The sequence below is a fragment of the Athene noctua genome, chromosome 3, assembly GCF_965140245.1.
Source record: "Athene noctua chromosome 3, bAthNoc1.hap1.1, whole genome shotgun sequence".
NCBI lineage: Eukaryota > Metazoa > Chordata > Aves > Strigiformes > Strigidae > Athene > Athene noctua.
Genome location: NC_134039.1, coordinates 42,684,978 through 42,700,166, shown reverse-complemented (window position 1 = coordinate 42,700,166; position 15,189 = coordinate 42,684,978). Strand labels below are relative to the sequence as shown.

At 34.2% G+C, this 15,189-nt stretch overlaps 1 protein-coding gene across 8 annotated transcripts in view; it reads right to left on the bottom strand.

Moving 5' to 3' along the window:
• Positions 1-15,189, bottom strand: part of PPFIA2 (PTPRF interacting protein alpha 2) — a 365,675-nt gene that overhangs the window by 83,314 nt on the left and 267,172 nt on the right. For all 8 annotated transcript variants that reach the window (XM_074902784.1, XM_074902788.1, XM_074902785.1 and 5 more), the window contains one exon: positions 8,173-8,289. In XM_074902784.1, the coding sequence (XP_074758885.1) occupies positions 8,173-8,289 (117 nt within the window). The remainder of the gene's footprint in view (positions 1-8,172; positions 8,290-15,189) is intronic.

The following is a 15,189-nucleotide window of genomic DNA, read 5'->3' as shown; positions in this document are numbered from 1 at the left end:
AGCATTGCAAGTAAGCTGTCACAATCATTTCTAACTGGTTGGTTGCCTCTTTATGATCAAAGGTATGCTGCTTCTCTACGCTGTTGCACATCTTTTGGTCTCTGTCAGGCAGTAGTCTCAATCATTAAAGGTCTTCTCTTCAGTTGCTCTGAATTTTCTCCAACCTCTAATCAACTATCAAAGCCAATGCTCTCTCAAGTGAAATATTTCTTTCCTACCTCAATAGCAATGTAAAAACAAGTACCTTCTCTGGCACTTTTCTCCCCAAACATCCTTACTTTCTTGCTCTTCCTACCAAGCCATCAAAAGACTCCAACTTTTATTACTATTTTAAGGAGCTGGAATAACTCTGCTTCCTGATCAGCTTTCAGATCGTATTCTTCTTTCTGATGCCTGCAATCGTGTGTCACACTTCACTCTTTTGGCAAAATGGGATGGGAAAAGAAAAAAAAAGGCTTACTTCATGTGTGAATATTTTTCTTCTTGTTACTGACCTCTTCCAGAATTCCCAACTATTTCTCTTATATGCTATTAAAAGAGATTCTGAGATTTTACACAGGAGAGAGAAATCAGTCCCTGATTCTTTATTATAAGGGCGAGTTAGTTATCCTAACCAAATTATACACGCAAACCCCACCCTCATTTGCCTTGCCTAACTCCCTTTTCTTAATACTCTCACCAGCCTACCATTAAAAATGACTGGCCTGATAACTCCTTGCAGCAAATCATCCAGCAAAGGTCAGTCAGTCAATGCTGTCAGCTAGCACAGTGCTTAAAGTGTAAAATTCCCCTGCAAAGGTAATGAGACTTTTAAAGCAGTGTTTTAACAGGTTCGACACAGAGAAGTATATAGGAGTTTCTATGAGGTAAACATGAAGTTTGTATGACTGAAAGACAGATTAGTTTTGTATGAAACAGAAAAAGATTTTTTTAAAAAAAATTAAAGATCTGAGAAGCCTATTGATTTATCATGTAAATAATGCATATGTAATACAGCTTTTCAGTATAGTGCACTGTGGTGTTGAGCATTACGTACTCACAGTCATGCAGACATACTAAACTATTAAGCAGAACAGTGTTTACAAAATATGCATCCAGACACTTTCAGAGAGAATACTTCATACTCTCCCAGACTTACTCCTCAGATTCATGAAAGTCCCTAGTCTCAGCTGCAGCTTTTATCCATATTTCCTTTCACTCTGAAAACTCTCTTCCCCAGGTGTGTCAAGCCACCAATCTTCATTAAGTCCCGGTCTCAGCACACACTTCTTTAGTTAGCTTTATCAATATTAATCCAGAAAAACATGATTAGGAAGCTAGAAAGATATATGCATGGCTTGGAAACAAACCCATCATCCTATTATCAAATGTATTTTGTTTCTGAACTGTATTTGTTTTCTAATTCAGAGTGTGAATTATTAGGGCAAGGATCACATCTCCCACTATTTTTTATGTGCATTCTGACTATACTCAGTAAACAGCAAAACAAAAAGTCCTTACAGCAAACTTTAAGTCACAAACACCCCTTTGATGGTTGGTGTTCAATCCTTACGAGCTCCTTTTTAGACTGGTGCTTCTGATGAGGGTTCCATGTGTCCTGCCTTCACTGACTTCTCTGCCATTCCACTATACTGATATTTTAAAGGAAAGATTTTTTAATTTAGTCATTCAAAACAAGGGAACACACATGATAGAAATTAATAAGTAAAAACTGAAACTCAAAGTTTTATTCTGCAGTTGTCTACTAACCATACAAAGTGATCAGAAAAGCCAAAATGCAACAGTTTCTGATGAGTGCCCTGAAAGAGACCTGTTACTTTTATTATATTATATAATTTTAATTGTATTTAATCTCCACTTTGAACATTAAGTCCACTGCGTTTGCTTTGGCAAGACACCTTTTACTCCTACAGGATACAATGTCTGTAACTGTTGTCAATGTTTTAACAGATTTTAGTACTTATAAACTACCAGCACTTGATTTAGTTATTGTCATATGTTAACACTATGAATAAGAAGAAAAGATGTGATTCTTAAATAAGCTGAATGTGACTGCCTGAGGTATATTATAAAGCAAAACTTCTCCAGCTGTTTAACACATGTAAGAATAATTATATACAGCTCTAAGTTCCTCATAAAATGTAGTATTATTTATTTAGGAGAAAATATATTTGTTGCACCAGAACTATCGGACTGTTTTACCTATCTTGGTATATGTATCTGTTTCCATATACCTAAGCATTGTGGTTTATTATTCTGAGGCAAAAGGGACAGCTATGCTGGTAAAACTGCCCTTACTATGGGTAGGACCGGTGTGGTATACTTGTTATAAGAAACCAGTTAATGAGTTTTAATGGTACAGTTATCGATCTTGGAATAAGGAACATTTCCCTTATAAGCAGGTTACAGGTTTCATAGTGACATAATTAAATATTTTAAAAAAATAAAGGCACCAAATAAGGACAAACAGGCTCTGTATTTTAATAGTGTTTACAGGTTGCAGCTGCAAGGGTCAGCAACAAAGCTTAAAAATAGAAACTGTGCGCTTCCAAGGAGAAACATCTTGATTTACACTGTATTTAAACGCTTAGCTTTTATGTCTTCAGGGTAACAGAAATCAATGCTGAAGTGCTTTGTCAAGCGGGACCACTCTCATGCATACATGGCATCTTTGAGGATAAAAATAGTCGTTCCTCAGGCCAATTAATCTCTGATAAAACTTCATTAACTTCCAAAGAATTACAGCAATGATTGGTTATATATTTGAATTAGAAGATGTGGCATGGAGTTTACTGAGGAATATTTTTGAACATGGGCCAGAAATAGGCAATGAATTTTGAACCATCAAGGAAAGAGATCATTATAAGTGAAGGAGATACTTTAACGGTGGACATTTAAGGTATAAAAATATCAGAAGATTCAATGTTTTCCCAAGCAACTTCAATCCTTCCCAATTTGCATATGAACATTTTTGAAAACATTCTGTTTTACTGCATAATTCAATTTCCATGGTTCTTACGGAAGCTGAAATAGGGGAATGAAAAAAAAAAACCCACCTTTATTTGAAAACAAACTACTTATTCACAGTATCATTTTTTGGGGGGTCCATCAAGCACCACTTTAAAGGCACACAGTTTATAGCAAGAAATGAGAGCACACTGTGCTTCCTATCAGGATCTGAGACTCATTCCTATTTCTTGCTCCAGTTACATATGGTTGATGGTGCATGATGTTCAGCTACAGGTTCAGGCATCCCAATATGTCTTTAAAAATACTAGTTACTATTTTAGTAAAAAAATTCTTGTATTTGGGGCATGTTGACAAATTATCCTTCAAACATTGTGAAAAAGATTTCATTCCTCCAACTTGACCATGATCGTTGATTGGATATAGATGAAAATGATTGCTAGTTCAAAATGGCAAATAAAAAGAGAGACACTGAATTCCTCATTACTTCATAAACTTACAAGGACTTTTATATTGCTTTTTGATAAAAACCGGAAGGAATCATACTGACAAAATTACATGGAAAACAGCATAACGAGTTATGAGTTAGAAGGGCGAATAAGCTGATGCTGGTCTCTAGTATGTACAATTTTTTTTTTTCCCAAACGAAAATATTAGTCTTCATATAGTCATTTGTCTGAAAAACTAACAGGTGATGAAGTGAAGTTTGATAAAAATACATATGGTTTTCATACTGGTAATGTAGAATATCTCTCTCTAGATACGTATACTTTGTTTAGAATATGAATAATAAGACTATTCAAAGTCACTATCATCCTCCTAGATAGGACAGGAAAAAATATTTCTGATATAGTTCTACACATAACAAATTAGAACTCTGAAAAAAAAGCTTGCATAGGGATAATCCCAAATATTTGTTTGATGGATTTTTTTCTAAAACATACCACAGTCTGGAACTGAGAAAATAAAGTGCTCACTTAACTGGATCATTAGTGTGTCATAATTTCTTTTCTTTTTCCTTTGAAACTCTTCCTACAGATTTAAACAATTAATACAATTCTATTATTTTTCATTTTAAAAATTACACTGTTATGTGGCAATAAGGGCCAGTTCTGGAGTTCTGCATATCCTTGGATTACTCTACATACTTACTGTTTCTCATATTTAGTACTTGTCTTTATTAGTTTTATCATGGAACATTTTTTGTCTGTTTCCGTACTTCCCCTTAGCCTTCATACATGAGAACCGGCCATGTAGTTGTTAATGAGAAGGACATATATATCCCTTGCTTTATCATCTCATAAAACTGCTTTTGTATTCACTCAGAGTTCTGAAGCAATTACTGAATATGTTATCACTTTTATTGGGAATTAATATATTACTGTTGGAAGCCTTGGTGCTTCAGTCAGAGGACAGTGCTTGTGATTATACAGAATTTAAAATGATGCTCCAGCTGCCCTGTGACACAGAATCACAGAGCTGGCCACCTAGCCTTCTTGGCACTGTACTCTGTCTCAAATGCAAGTTATTTATCTTAAAAATCTTTAAAAGTTTCTGGTTCTGGAGAGAAAGGGATGAGTGAGTGGCTGTGTGGTGCTCACTTACCCTCCGGGCTCAAACCAGGACACTTAGAAGCTTTAGTGTCATAGAGCAGAAATATTAACATACCTAGGCAAGATCTCCCCTAGAGAACATGTGTGACTGTACCTGTTTAATGACCTGGAATCCCCCTGTCAATGAAAGCAGCTCACAGTGCAATCTGCAGTCTGTTCCAGGCACAAAAAGCTAGATCCAGGAAGCTCCTTGTTGTTTTTCTGTTGTTTTGTTTTAAATCAGGATAATTCCATGTTGAAATCTCTAATACTTTCCTACAGCAGATATATCACAAAGTTTGGAATTTTGTGAAATCGTAATTAAAAGCCATTCACTCTTCTTAGAACTTCTCCTTTTCTTTTTTTTTTTTTTTTCCCCCCAAAGTCATAAATATTCAGTTAATACTTCTCATTTTACCATTACTTTTGAGATTTCTCCATTACTTTTGAGATTTTTCATTCATACTTGATAATGAGTCTTTTATGATTACACCCTGTCACCGTTAATAAGATTTCTATTTCTTAAAGATTAAGTAGCTTGATTTCCCTTACTGCTGATTAAAAAAATAAATTACTATGTACCGAGCCACTGCTTTATAGAAATCAATTTATGGTACAGTAGAACAATCTCCTTCTGAACAAAATTTTTTGTCTCATAAAAATACATATATAAAAATTACTTTCTATAAAATGTATAAACTCTCATTTTAGCATTCTTTGATTTATAGGTTCTGGAGGGGTTTTTCTTAATACTCAATTTTCACTATTAGCTTTTTAATAATTTTTCTGATATCAGTGTAGATAAACTTCATTTAGGGCAACAAAGCTGGTGGAGGCTCTGGAGCACACGTCATACAAGGAGAAGCTGAAGGAACTGGGGGTGTTTAGTCTGGAGGAGAGGAGGCTGAGGGGAGACCTCATCGCCCTCTACAGCTCCCTGAAAGGAGGTTGCAGAGAGCTGGGGATGAGTCTCTTTAACCAAGTAACAAGTGACGGGACAAGAGGGAATGGTCTCAAGTTGCACCAGGGAAGGTTTAGACTGGATATTAGGAAGCATTTCTTTACAGAAGGGGTTGTTAGGCGTTGGAATGGGCTGCCCAGGGAGGTGGTGGTGTCCCCATCCCTGGAGGTGTTTAAGAGTCGGGTCGACATAGCACTGAGGGATCTGGTGTAGTTGGGAACTGTCAGTGTGAGGATAATGGTTGGAATGGATGATCTTCAAGCTCTTTTCCAACTAAGACAGTTCTGTGATTCTGTGTGTGTGTGTGAAACAGACTAATGCAACCTTGGTCATATTGTTTTAATTACTGGCATGACATCTCTACAGTTCTTTTGCAATGTCTCATTTTTCCAAGATTTTTTGAAAATCAGAATGAATGCCTCGGAAAAGTTCTTGGCCTGTTCTTTCTATCCTCTTGAAAGGAAGTAGCCTAAAAGTATATAATAACTTCTTTTAGCAGCTATTCTGAGCACTGGAATAATACAAACTATTTCTGTTTTACTGTGAAATGCAGTCAGATTATCTCTTTTTCCCCCCAAGAGTATAGTAGTCATTCAGTACTGATGATACAAATGAGCTGAAATCTATGTTGACATATTTTTCCTAAATACACAAGAAGTTATACCAGCTTCAGAAGGGATGTTAAACTTGGACACAACTAAACCACAGAAAACAGTCCACTCTTCATGTTTTCCATGTTAGCCAAGCTGGCTAACTCTTTCTGTAGGCAACTTTTACCTGAGGAAACCTCTAATTGCCTATACCTGTTTGGGACTGCCTGTTCTAGGAACCTAGGCAAGCTCTACATTGGTGTCTGTGTAGACTTTACCATGTCTGTATCTCCTGGGAAGTCCAAGAAGGCATGATTAATATGGTGACTTCCTTAAGGTCCTGCTTAAGTTTTACCTGTATAATTGCTGCAACTATCAGCCACAATGTTGAAACCTAAAATGTAGGATCTACTCAGACTGACTGAAATTGAACCTTGATCTCCTGTATTATAAGAGGGTGCAAACCATTACCCCATAGTTTATTGTTTTCTAAATGGATGTTTAGAGTCTGGGCTTAAACTGAAGTATTTTACAAAGAGGGGGCTTCTCTTAATAAAAGAAGGAATTGATGGTGAGCAATAAAGTAATGGTAGAAAGGTAGAGAGCAGCTCGTACAGAGGATGTGAATTAGAGTGCACTGGTTGATCCAGTGTCAATATAGACTCCTGCTAACTCCCTATCCAGTATGCTTTCATTACTATAAGGAGCAAAAATCAGTAAGTACAAGACTTTAATTCAGCTTCAAGACATTAATTCAGCTTAACAAGGCCAACATAAATCGTTTTGATTAGGAAGCATAGAAGTTTTCTGGACATAATATTCTAGAAACATTTCATATAAAATGATAATAATGTGTTACAATGGCTTTTATTCCTGTCATTAATGTTTAAATATGCAGATTTGTTAAAGGACTGATCTTCTTATCTTCACTTACCTCTGGTTATAAGTAAAGAGATCAGTGGATCAAGTCAGAAGTCATAACTTGCAAAGAAAGTGGAAAACTAGAGATTTTTCAGCTAAGCAGTGTGGTTGTATTTAAAAGCATGAGTGGGATGTTCACTGTTTTAATAAGTTTTCACAGATGTGTCAAAGAGTAAGATTTTGCAAGGAAGAGGAAAGTAGCTGAATAGTATTTGTTTATGTTTCCCAACCACATAGATTACTCAATGAAAGAGACACATAAAATAAAACACAAAACATTTAAAATTAATGCTTGCAGTGCAAGTGTGCCCATTAATTGGATTGCCTATAAAATAAATAAGTAATGATGAGTTATATTTTGTAAGTATGATTTATGCTACTGTTCATCATATGCCATTAGACAAAATGCACACAGATACAAGGAGCAGCTCTACGCATTTCAGCTCTCTGCCAGAAGTTATGTTATGTTTGCATTTTAATTTAATAACTCTGAAGCAAAAGAAGATACACAACTTGTTTTTTATCAGTCTAGAAAACTAAGGCTTAAAAGTAAACCTTGCTTTTAAATTAGATATTCTCTAACTTTTTTTTTTCCTCTAAGACTTAAGTGGCAGATACTTAGCCTATATACCTATTTCTTATTTAAAGAGTGGTAAGTAAGTAAAATGCTCTTCACTTCTCTCTCTGTGAACATGGACATGAATTTGAAGAGTATCCATAGGTAGCACAGAGGAAAATTACTTCTTCTAGGTTTTAGGTCTCTGTCATCCCCTTATGGACTATTTTGTCAGCAGTTTTTGCATACATATCCTTGAAAATATATGTGCCACTAAACCTTGATCTTCTGTATGGGATGTGCACAGGATCACTCAGCAGGATACAGTAACCTTGTAGCATTACACAAAAATTTTTTTAAAAGTTTGTTCTAAACTGTGGGTTTAAATCACTACCCTATCAAAGAGTAAGGACCTGCCCATTTGCATTTCTTTTCCATTTAAACAAGCTCATTTTTTGATACTGGTTTCAGTAAACAGACAATATTCTAAAGGGATGTCCCATGAAATATTCACATAACAAAAATCTAACAACTGATTATTTGTCATATTGATTATATGATCCAATGAAAACTAACATTTTATACCTTTTCATGAACCTTTTGTCCTGGCTCCATTCCTTCAATGTGCTCTGATTCGGCAGGCCCTTCACCAGCAGCCATTTTCCGTTGAATGTGTGCATTTTGTTCACGCAAAGCTACAATCTGCAAAAGATTGTTAAAAAAAGTGGTTAATATATATAAGAAACCGAAAAACTACTGAGCATACAATTTGTTAAATCTATTAACATTTTGATCATTTATTGGCCATTTGTAGCCTTTGCAAAATTATGATTGTACATGCAGAGAGGTTTTAAAAACAAACATATTAATAATGACTAAAGGCCATTAAGGATACAAAGAAATCAATAAATGATAGGATAGTAAACACTGTCTTGTTTTACCTTCTATCCTTACTTTATGCTAGGGTACTTTTTTTTTTTTTTTTTTTTTTTAGCTTGAAAGATGAAAGAGCTGTTCGGTGTTGATCTTGCAACACTGCAAGAACAAGACTCATTCTTTCATATAGAACACAATGGATGCCAAACTGGCATTGTAGGAAAACAGTGCCAAAAGGCTATGAATCAAAACCAAGTTATGTAAAACAAAGTGCTATGTTTCTGTCAGCGTCCCATCTGTTAGTAACTGCAACATATATTTTAAGTGGTTTTTGTTAAGAAAAACATCTATGTAAAAGTCCTCTACTGTGGACACTGACTATTTTAATGCATATACAAGTAGGTTTTACTGTATTAAACATATAGTTTTATTTAATTTTAGTGCTATTAAAAATCCCATACTGGAAAATAATCTGCTTTCTCTCTGACTTTGTAGCTTAGTCTCAGACAATACACAGGATGGAAAGATTCAGGTCCTAAAATTTTTACATGGTACACTATGATAAATTGGAAGATCTGGCTAATATAAAACTTATTTATTTTGGTAAATTGCATAATTAGATCTTGCTGTACCAATCTGATTTCATGAGCACATCTAAGAAATGATTTACTGAATGGCTAACATCGGGTATTAAACACACTCCCTTTGTACACTGTAACTTGTAACTTCATAACTTTTTCTTAATAGCTTCACTCATTTCTTTTTCTTTATGGTTCAAATGGTTCTCAAATCTAAACTACAGAAAATATGGCTTCCACCAAGCAAAATTAGCCATCAATTAGTGCTAAAAGTGACTTTCAGGTAGACTGCAGAAGATACTTAAATGTATATATTATAAAATTATGGTTTATGGAGAGTAACTATACGTCACGTGAAACAAATGTAAAATCAAAGGATCTGTTAACTGGCAGCCAACAAAGATCTGCATTTTCATATGACAATCTTTCACTGATCCATTAAAATGCAGACTTCACTATGCCTTCATTTTAAATTATCACCTGTGTCTAATACAACTCTTTAATCGCCCTTTAGATACCCTAGGATAACCACTTTCTAAGTAAGTAAGTAAATAAATAAAATTCAATTATCCCTTCAAAGTGAAGGGCAAAGCAAAGAATACAATATCACGTTTCATTATTTTGGGGATTCACTTGATTTTTGAATGTTTGGGAACAATGTCTGCCAAAAATCCATCATTACTAAAGTTTATTTTTCAATGGTTTTATTACATAATGCATGCAGAGTAAATTTATACAGGAATAACATGGAATTTGAAGTCTGGCATGTCTTAAAAGTTTCAGCTCTAGGGTAGTCAACAGATAACAGATCCAAGTTGTGAAGAACCACACAGCTAACTTGCTTTCATACTTGTTCTCTCTCCTTGATTGAAAGAATAAATTAAGGCAGAATTAATGCTCCTAAAGAAGCATGGAAACACTCCCCTTCTCTTACAAATAAACATCTACACAGGTAGCCAAAACACAGCTGAATCAATGATGATGATGATGAAACAGGTGAAGACACAGACAACTAAATTTTTTCCTAGGTAGCCTCTGAATCTTCTTAAATTCTGATGTTTATTACAACAGCAGACAGCAGTAATAGCACAGATCTAGATAAGAAACTGTTTGTTGAACATAGATAAAACTCAGTAATACTACTTTTGAGAAATGCCTATTTCTTATATTGATGCTTTTATGTTTATGACATCCAACTTATCTACTACAAAACATGCCCACAGACAACTTTCCAAGTACCTGCATACTATTTAACTCTGTGAGGTTAAATTCTTAATGGTTTTCATGCTAAATTCTCTTTTGAAAAAGTAAAAGGTAACATTCTTGAGGGTGAAGTCATATATGCTAAAAACAAAACAAAAAATTTAAGAGACAGATTAATAGAAAATAAATGTGGATAAATACTACTGTTGTATTTATTGTTGTACTCCAAATTGCACAATCAACCTAAACTTTCACTTCCAAAGAATAACTGCTAAAATAGGATCAAACATATAATTTTTTTATTTTTTTTTTATCAACTTCTGACTGTGGACCGCAAATGATTAGATTCCTTTTCTAAACTGCTATCACAGACATTATTTTCCTATTTAGCACACTTGTCAACATTTGACCTGGACCACAGCAACACATTTCAATGGGACTCTAATCTAAAGTGAGTGTAAAATTACAGAGATGCTAGTCTCTTCATAGTTAAGTCTAAAGACATCTTCCTGATGCAAGTCTAAATTTGTCTCCCTGATAACTTTGCCAAACTCAAGTCAGCTGAACCGAAAAGCTGGGGTTTGACTGAAAAAAATGAAACAAGATTAAAACGTAGAATATTACTTTTCTAGTTGGACCTTTTTGACTTTTGTGACTTAAGCCCATGAAAACATCCTGTAACCTAAAGAAACTTTCTTTTAGCTTGTTCTCTTCTCACAGGCATGTTGATCTTCAACATTCTTCTGACTTTTGTAGTCAGTTTTTATGACTGACAAGGGATAATTTTATAACATTGAAACTTTAAAGAACTTCCATCTATTTAGATTCTGCCTTCTGGATTTCAAACGTACATAGAAACAAATGGCACAATTCCTAAAGTCCCACTCTGTCATAATAATTCTGAACATATTTTTACAAAACTTCATCTTTTTGTCTCAACTCTAAAAAATTTTCAACTTTCCTAAAGCCCAGATTTTTGAATTACAATTTTGGAAAACATCCCTACTATATTATCCATATAAATTCCCTCCAGAATCTTAGCAGAATTTCTGTCCATTATCTACGTATAACACTGAACCATGTTTTTTATGAAGTTAGGATTCAACAATTCAGATTAAAAATTATAACTGTTCTTCATTTCCATGAATGACCAAATCTACATATCATGCCTTTACACTTGAAAATAACAGTCTGAATTTAGGTGTTAAGGGAATATTAATTTCAAATATTGAAATACACCATGAAACAGAATCTCAATACATAAACTAGAACTGATCTGAAGAAGTATCTGATGTTATAGAATCATACCCAAGAGCCATACTGGCAAAAAGGACAATGTAAAAAGACAATAATCTCATAATGAATAAAGATTACACAAGACTACAAATCAGTAAGCAATAGCATAAATTCCATCCATTTAGCAAGGGAAACAGTCTGATTACTATCTGTAGTAGGACACTAAGACATACACATGAAATAAATAAGATTCACATTGTAGTTGCAAAAACTACCAAACTGTGAAGGATACCAAAAAAGGAAAGGAAAAATCAGCACACAAAAAACGGTAATATTTGAACTAGGTTTATGGCACAAAATAAAAATAAACTGGAACACACAAACTATACATGAAGATGTAATGGATTTATTCACGGTGCAGTCTGTCACAAGACACAAAACGAAGCAGGAAAAGCATTTCCTCTACATATTTACTTTGGGTATTTTACAAAATAATTAATTTACAATTATTGGAGAGGTATGAGATCAGAATCCATTTCTAAACATACAAAATCCTAAATGACTGAGTACCTCTGCTGCTGAAACTGAACCAGTTCTCTACTTCCAATAGTTTGAGTGGCCATTCATTACCTCATTATAGTTTCAGGTAATTAACTTTAATATGAATACTTATTATACTTACCTATAACAGCAATGAAAAGGAACTACCAACTTATTACACTTATTTTACTATTAACAGTTATTTACTATAGATCAATTTTTAAATTACGTACTTGTTGGTCTGTGCAGACTGATGACATTCAAAAATCTGTCTTACATTTACAGAATGTTGGTCTTGTCTCTTTACCACTGTACATATATCTTGAGCATCAGTGGAAAAGCTTTTATTAGATTTCCTAGGAGCAGTAATTGTCTCACTGCCATACTTCCCCTCAAAGTACCAGCATTCTTCAAACCCTTTTGGTTTTGTTTAGAGATATACGATGTTTTGGCTGCTTTTTGCCCTGTGTTTTGGTGTTCTGGGTTTTTTGTGAGCATATAGTAAAAGAAAGATGACTGCTACTTTGCAACAAGACATGTAAGAACAAACCAGAATTAATTTCTTATTTTCTTGATCAAGAATGTCAACAATAAGATTACTTTAAATCCAATAATAAAGCATCATATAACCTACAAAACACCAAGAAACTTGTCAGATATGGCTTAGATATAAGATATAGATATGTAACAATATCTCCTTGTTCAAATATGAAGTTGAAATCCCTCAAGGTTGGTGGAAAGGAACTAAATGTTTTCCTTTGGCTTTTATGAATTATGGTGATATTTGACATTGACAAGTCCAGGAAGGAAGAATGATAACTTTAGACAGGAAAAATGGTAGTTGAAAGCTCAGAGGGGCTCACGATTTGGAAGTCTGAGATGATCGCTGGTGGTGTTACCTGATAGATTTAGGATGAATCAGAGATTATTGACCAGTTAAGAACCGGACAAAATAATGCTCTCAGCACTAGGCTTTCCCCATAAGTGTTCTGACATCCTCAGGGAGAAGCTGTTGTTACTACCAGTGTATACCATATATTGTAAATTACAAGGATAGTATTCCAGGTACTTTACCTACCCATAACAATTTCCTTTGCTTGAAATCTTGGCCCCTGAGGCCTTGCTCCCAGTGCTGCTGTTCTGTAAAAAGTGAGCACTCCATACCTGACCTCAGCACAGACCATGGTCTATTTAGACAAAAAATACTAAGTATCAGCCTTATCAGCATTCTGTATCACCCAGTGACTTAAGGCAGAATTACAGCAATTGAGCTGAAAATCCTGAACTTATCTGGTTGGCACAGAGCAGCATAACGGAAAAGCCAAAATGTTGAACGTTTAGATTAAAGTGGTTATTTGATTCCTTCTATAAATGTTGGAGGGAGAAACGCTGCCAGTGGGTCTTCCATGTCTGAAATAGGTGGGATGAATGACTTGCATATATTTTCTCCTGACTGAAGGGAGAAAAGACAATGATCTTAAACTAGAGGGTCTCATCATAATGGCTAAATTTAAGGAAAATAAATATCATTAAAGGACTGAAGAAATTCCAGAAAGACATTTATGAAGTAAAAAGCATGTCTGTAATATGGTATTAAACACTAACCTGGTCCTGCCCACTTCTCAGACACAGTGGGCAAAACTGTTCCAGTTACCTTATGGATGCATATTTCCCTTCTCACTGTGTGTATACAATAGAGAGTCCTGTGCACAGTACAGTACAGAGAAAATATTTTAGTTACATGTTTTCAAAAGTATATGGCCTCTGTGTGGGTTAAATAAAATCCTATTCTAATTTTAAAAATAGTTACATAATCAATTTCTCTATTGACTTTTTCTTTAATGTTTTTGCTATTTAAATTGTATTTAAAACCATACACCAGTAAGGAATTTAAATGTAATTACTGTAATCATCTTGATTTAAGTCTCCTTTCCATTGAATAAATTATTACAATATGTAGAGATATAAAGACATTTAATAAATGAACATATAAAGCCATATGTTTACAGAGGTTCTTGTAGAATTCTTTCTAATATTTAAAGCAGTAGGAAGCTTTTCCTTTATTTAAATTTGTCTGCTTTGAATTTATTTAATTTATCATTATTTTAAAAGTTTTAGAACAAATTAAATACACTGTTTGTTGTTAACAGAGACTCTAAACACACATATATCATGTTAGGCAGTCCCCTAAAACCGCTAAGAAACTGGATCACTTAAAAAATGTAAGGGCATTAAAGGAAGACAATTATCTTAAGCTTTTGAAAAGCTGTTTTTTATAAACTTGCCCTACCTTAAACCACTGAACTTGTTTCTTTGATGTTCCAACATTGAAATAAATCTGTCCTAGGCAATTAAACTAATTGATAACCATGTTTTACTTTGCTACAGCTGACAGATCTAGAAGGCTTTTTATTTAATCTCCTCTTATCACGAAGGTACTTCTTTTTACATGGACAGTATGCTAAACCAAACTTCTTGTGACTATATTGTGTCATTTTTCCATCCAACTCTTACTTATGTAAGTCTTTCAGAGAACAGTGAAAATGCCTACTTGGATGTCCTCCTACATTATTCTATCATAACAGTCTATATTTAAACCCTGTTAAATATCAGACTTCAGTCTACTGAGAACATAATTCAGATTCCTGGTCCACCTTCTGACTTTGCTTTAATTTTGTCAGGAATAGCTTGTGTTAAGCTTTAATCAATGTCTATCATTTTATATGGTAAATATTAAGTGCAGCATGGGGAATAGAAGATGCTTAGAGACTGAGGTGATTTCCTTCTGTTTCAATGGAAATTTAAATCCTGATTCATAAACATATATATTATCCTTTTCCAGTTATATTTCTAATTTGAGTTAACCTCAACACAGCCTTTCAGAAACCACTGGTTAGAGAATTTGGAGATATTTAAATAAGGTGACCAAAACTGTTTCAATTGTACAATAAATGTGTCAGTATTAATATTTTATTTTAGTTACAGAAGTGCACATACATTTTCTGGAAATTTTATATGTAAATTTTGAACGCAATTACAATGGTAATCAGCATTTTGTATTATCAGGATCTAATGTAAACAATACGCTATATTTCTTTCACTCTTTGGTGGAGGAAAACCACTGCATGAGATGCACCCTTGCAAAACATTTTCATGAAAAACACATTGG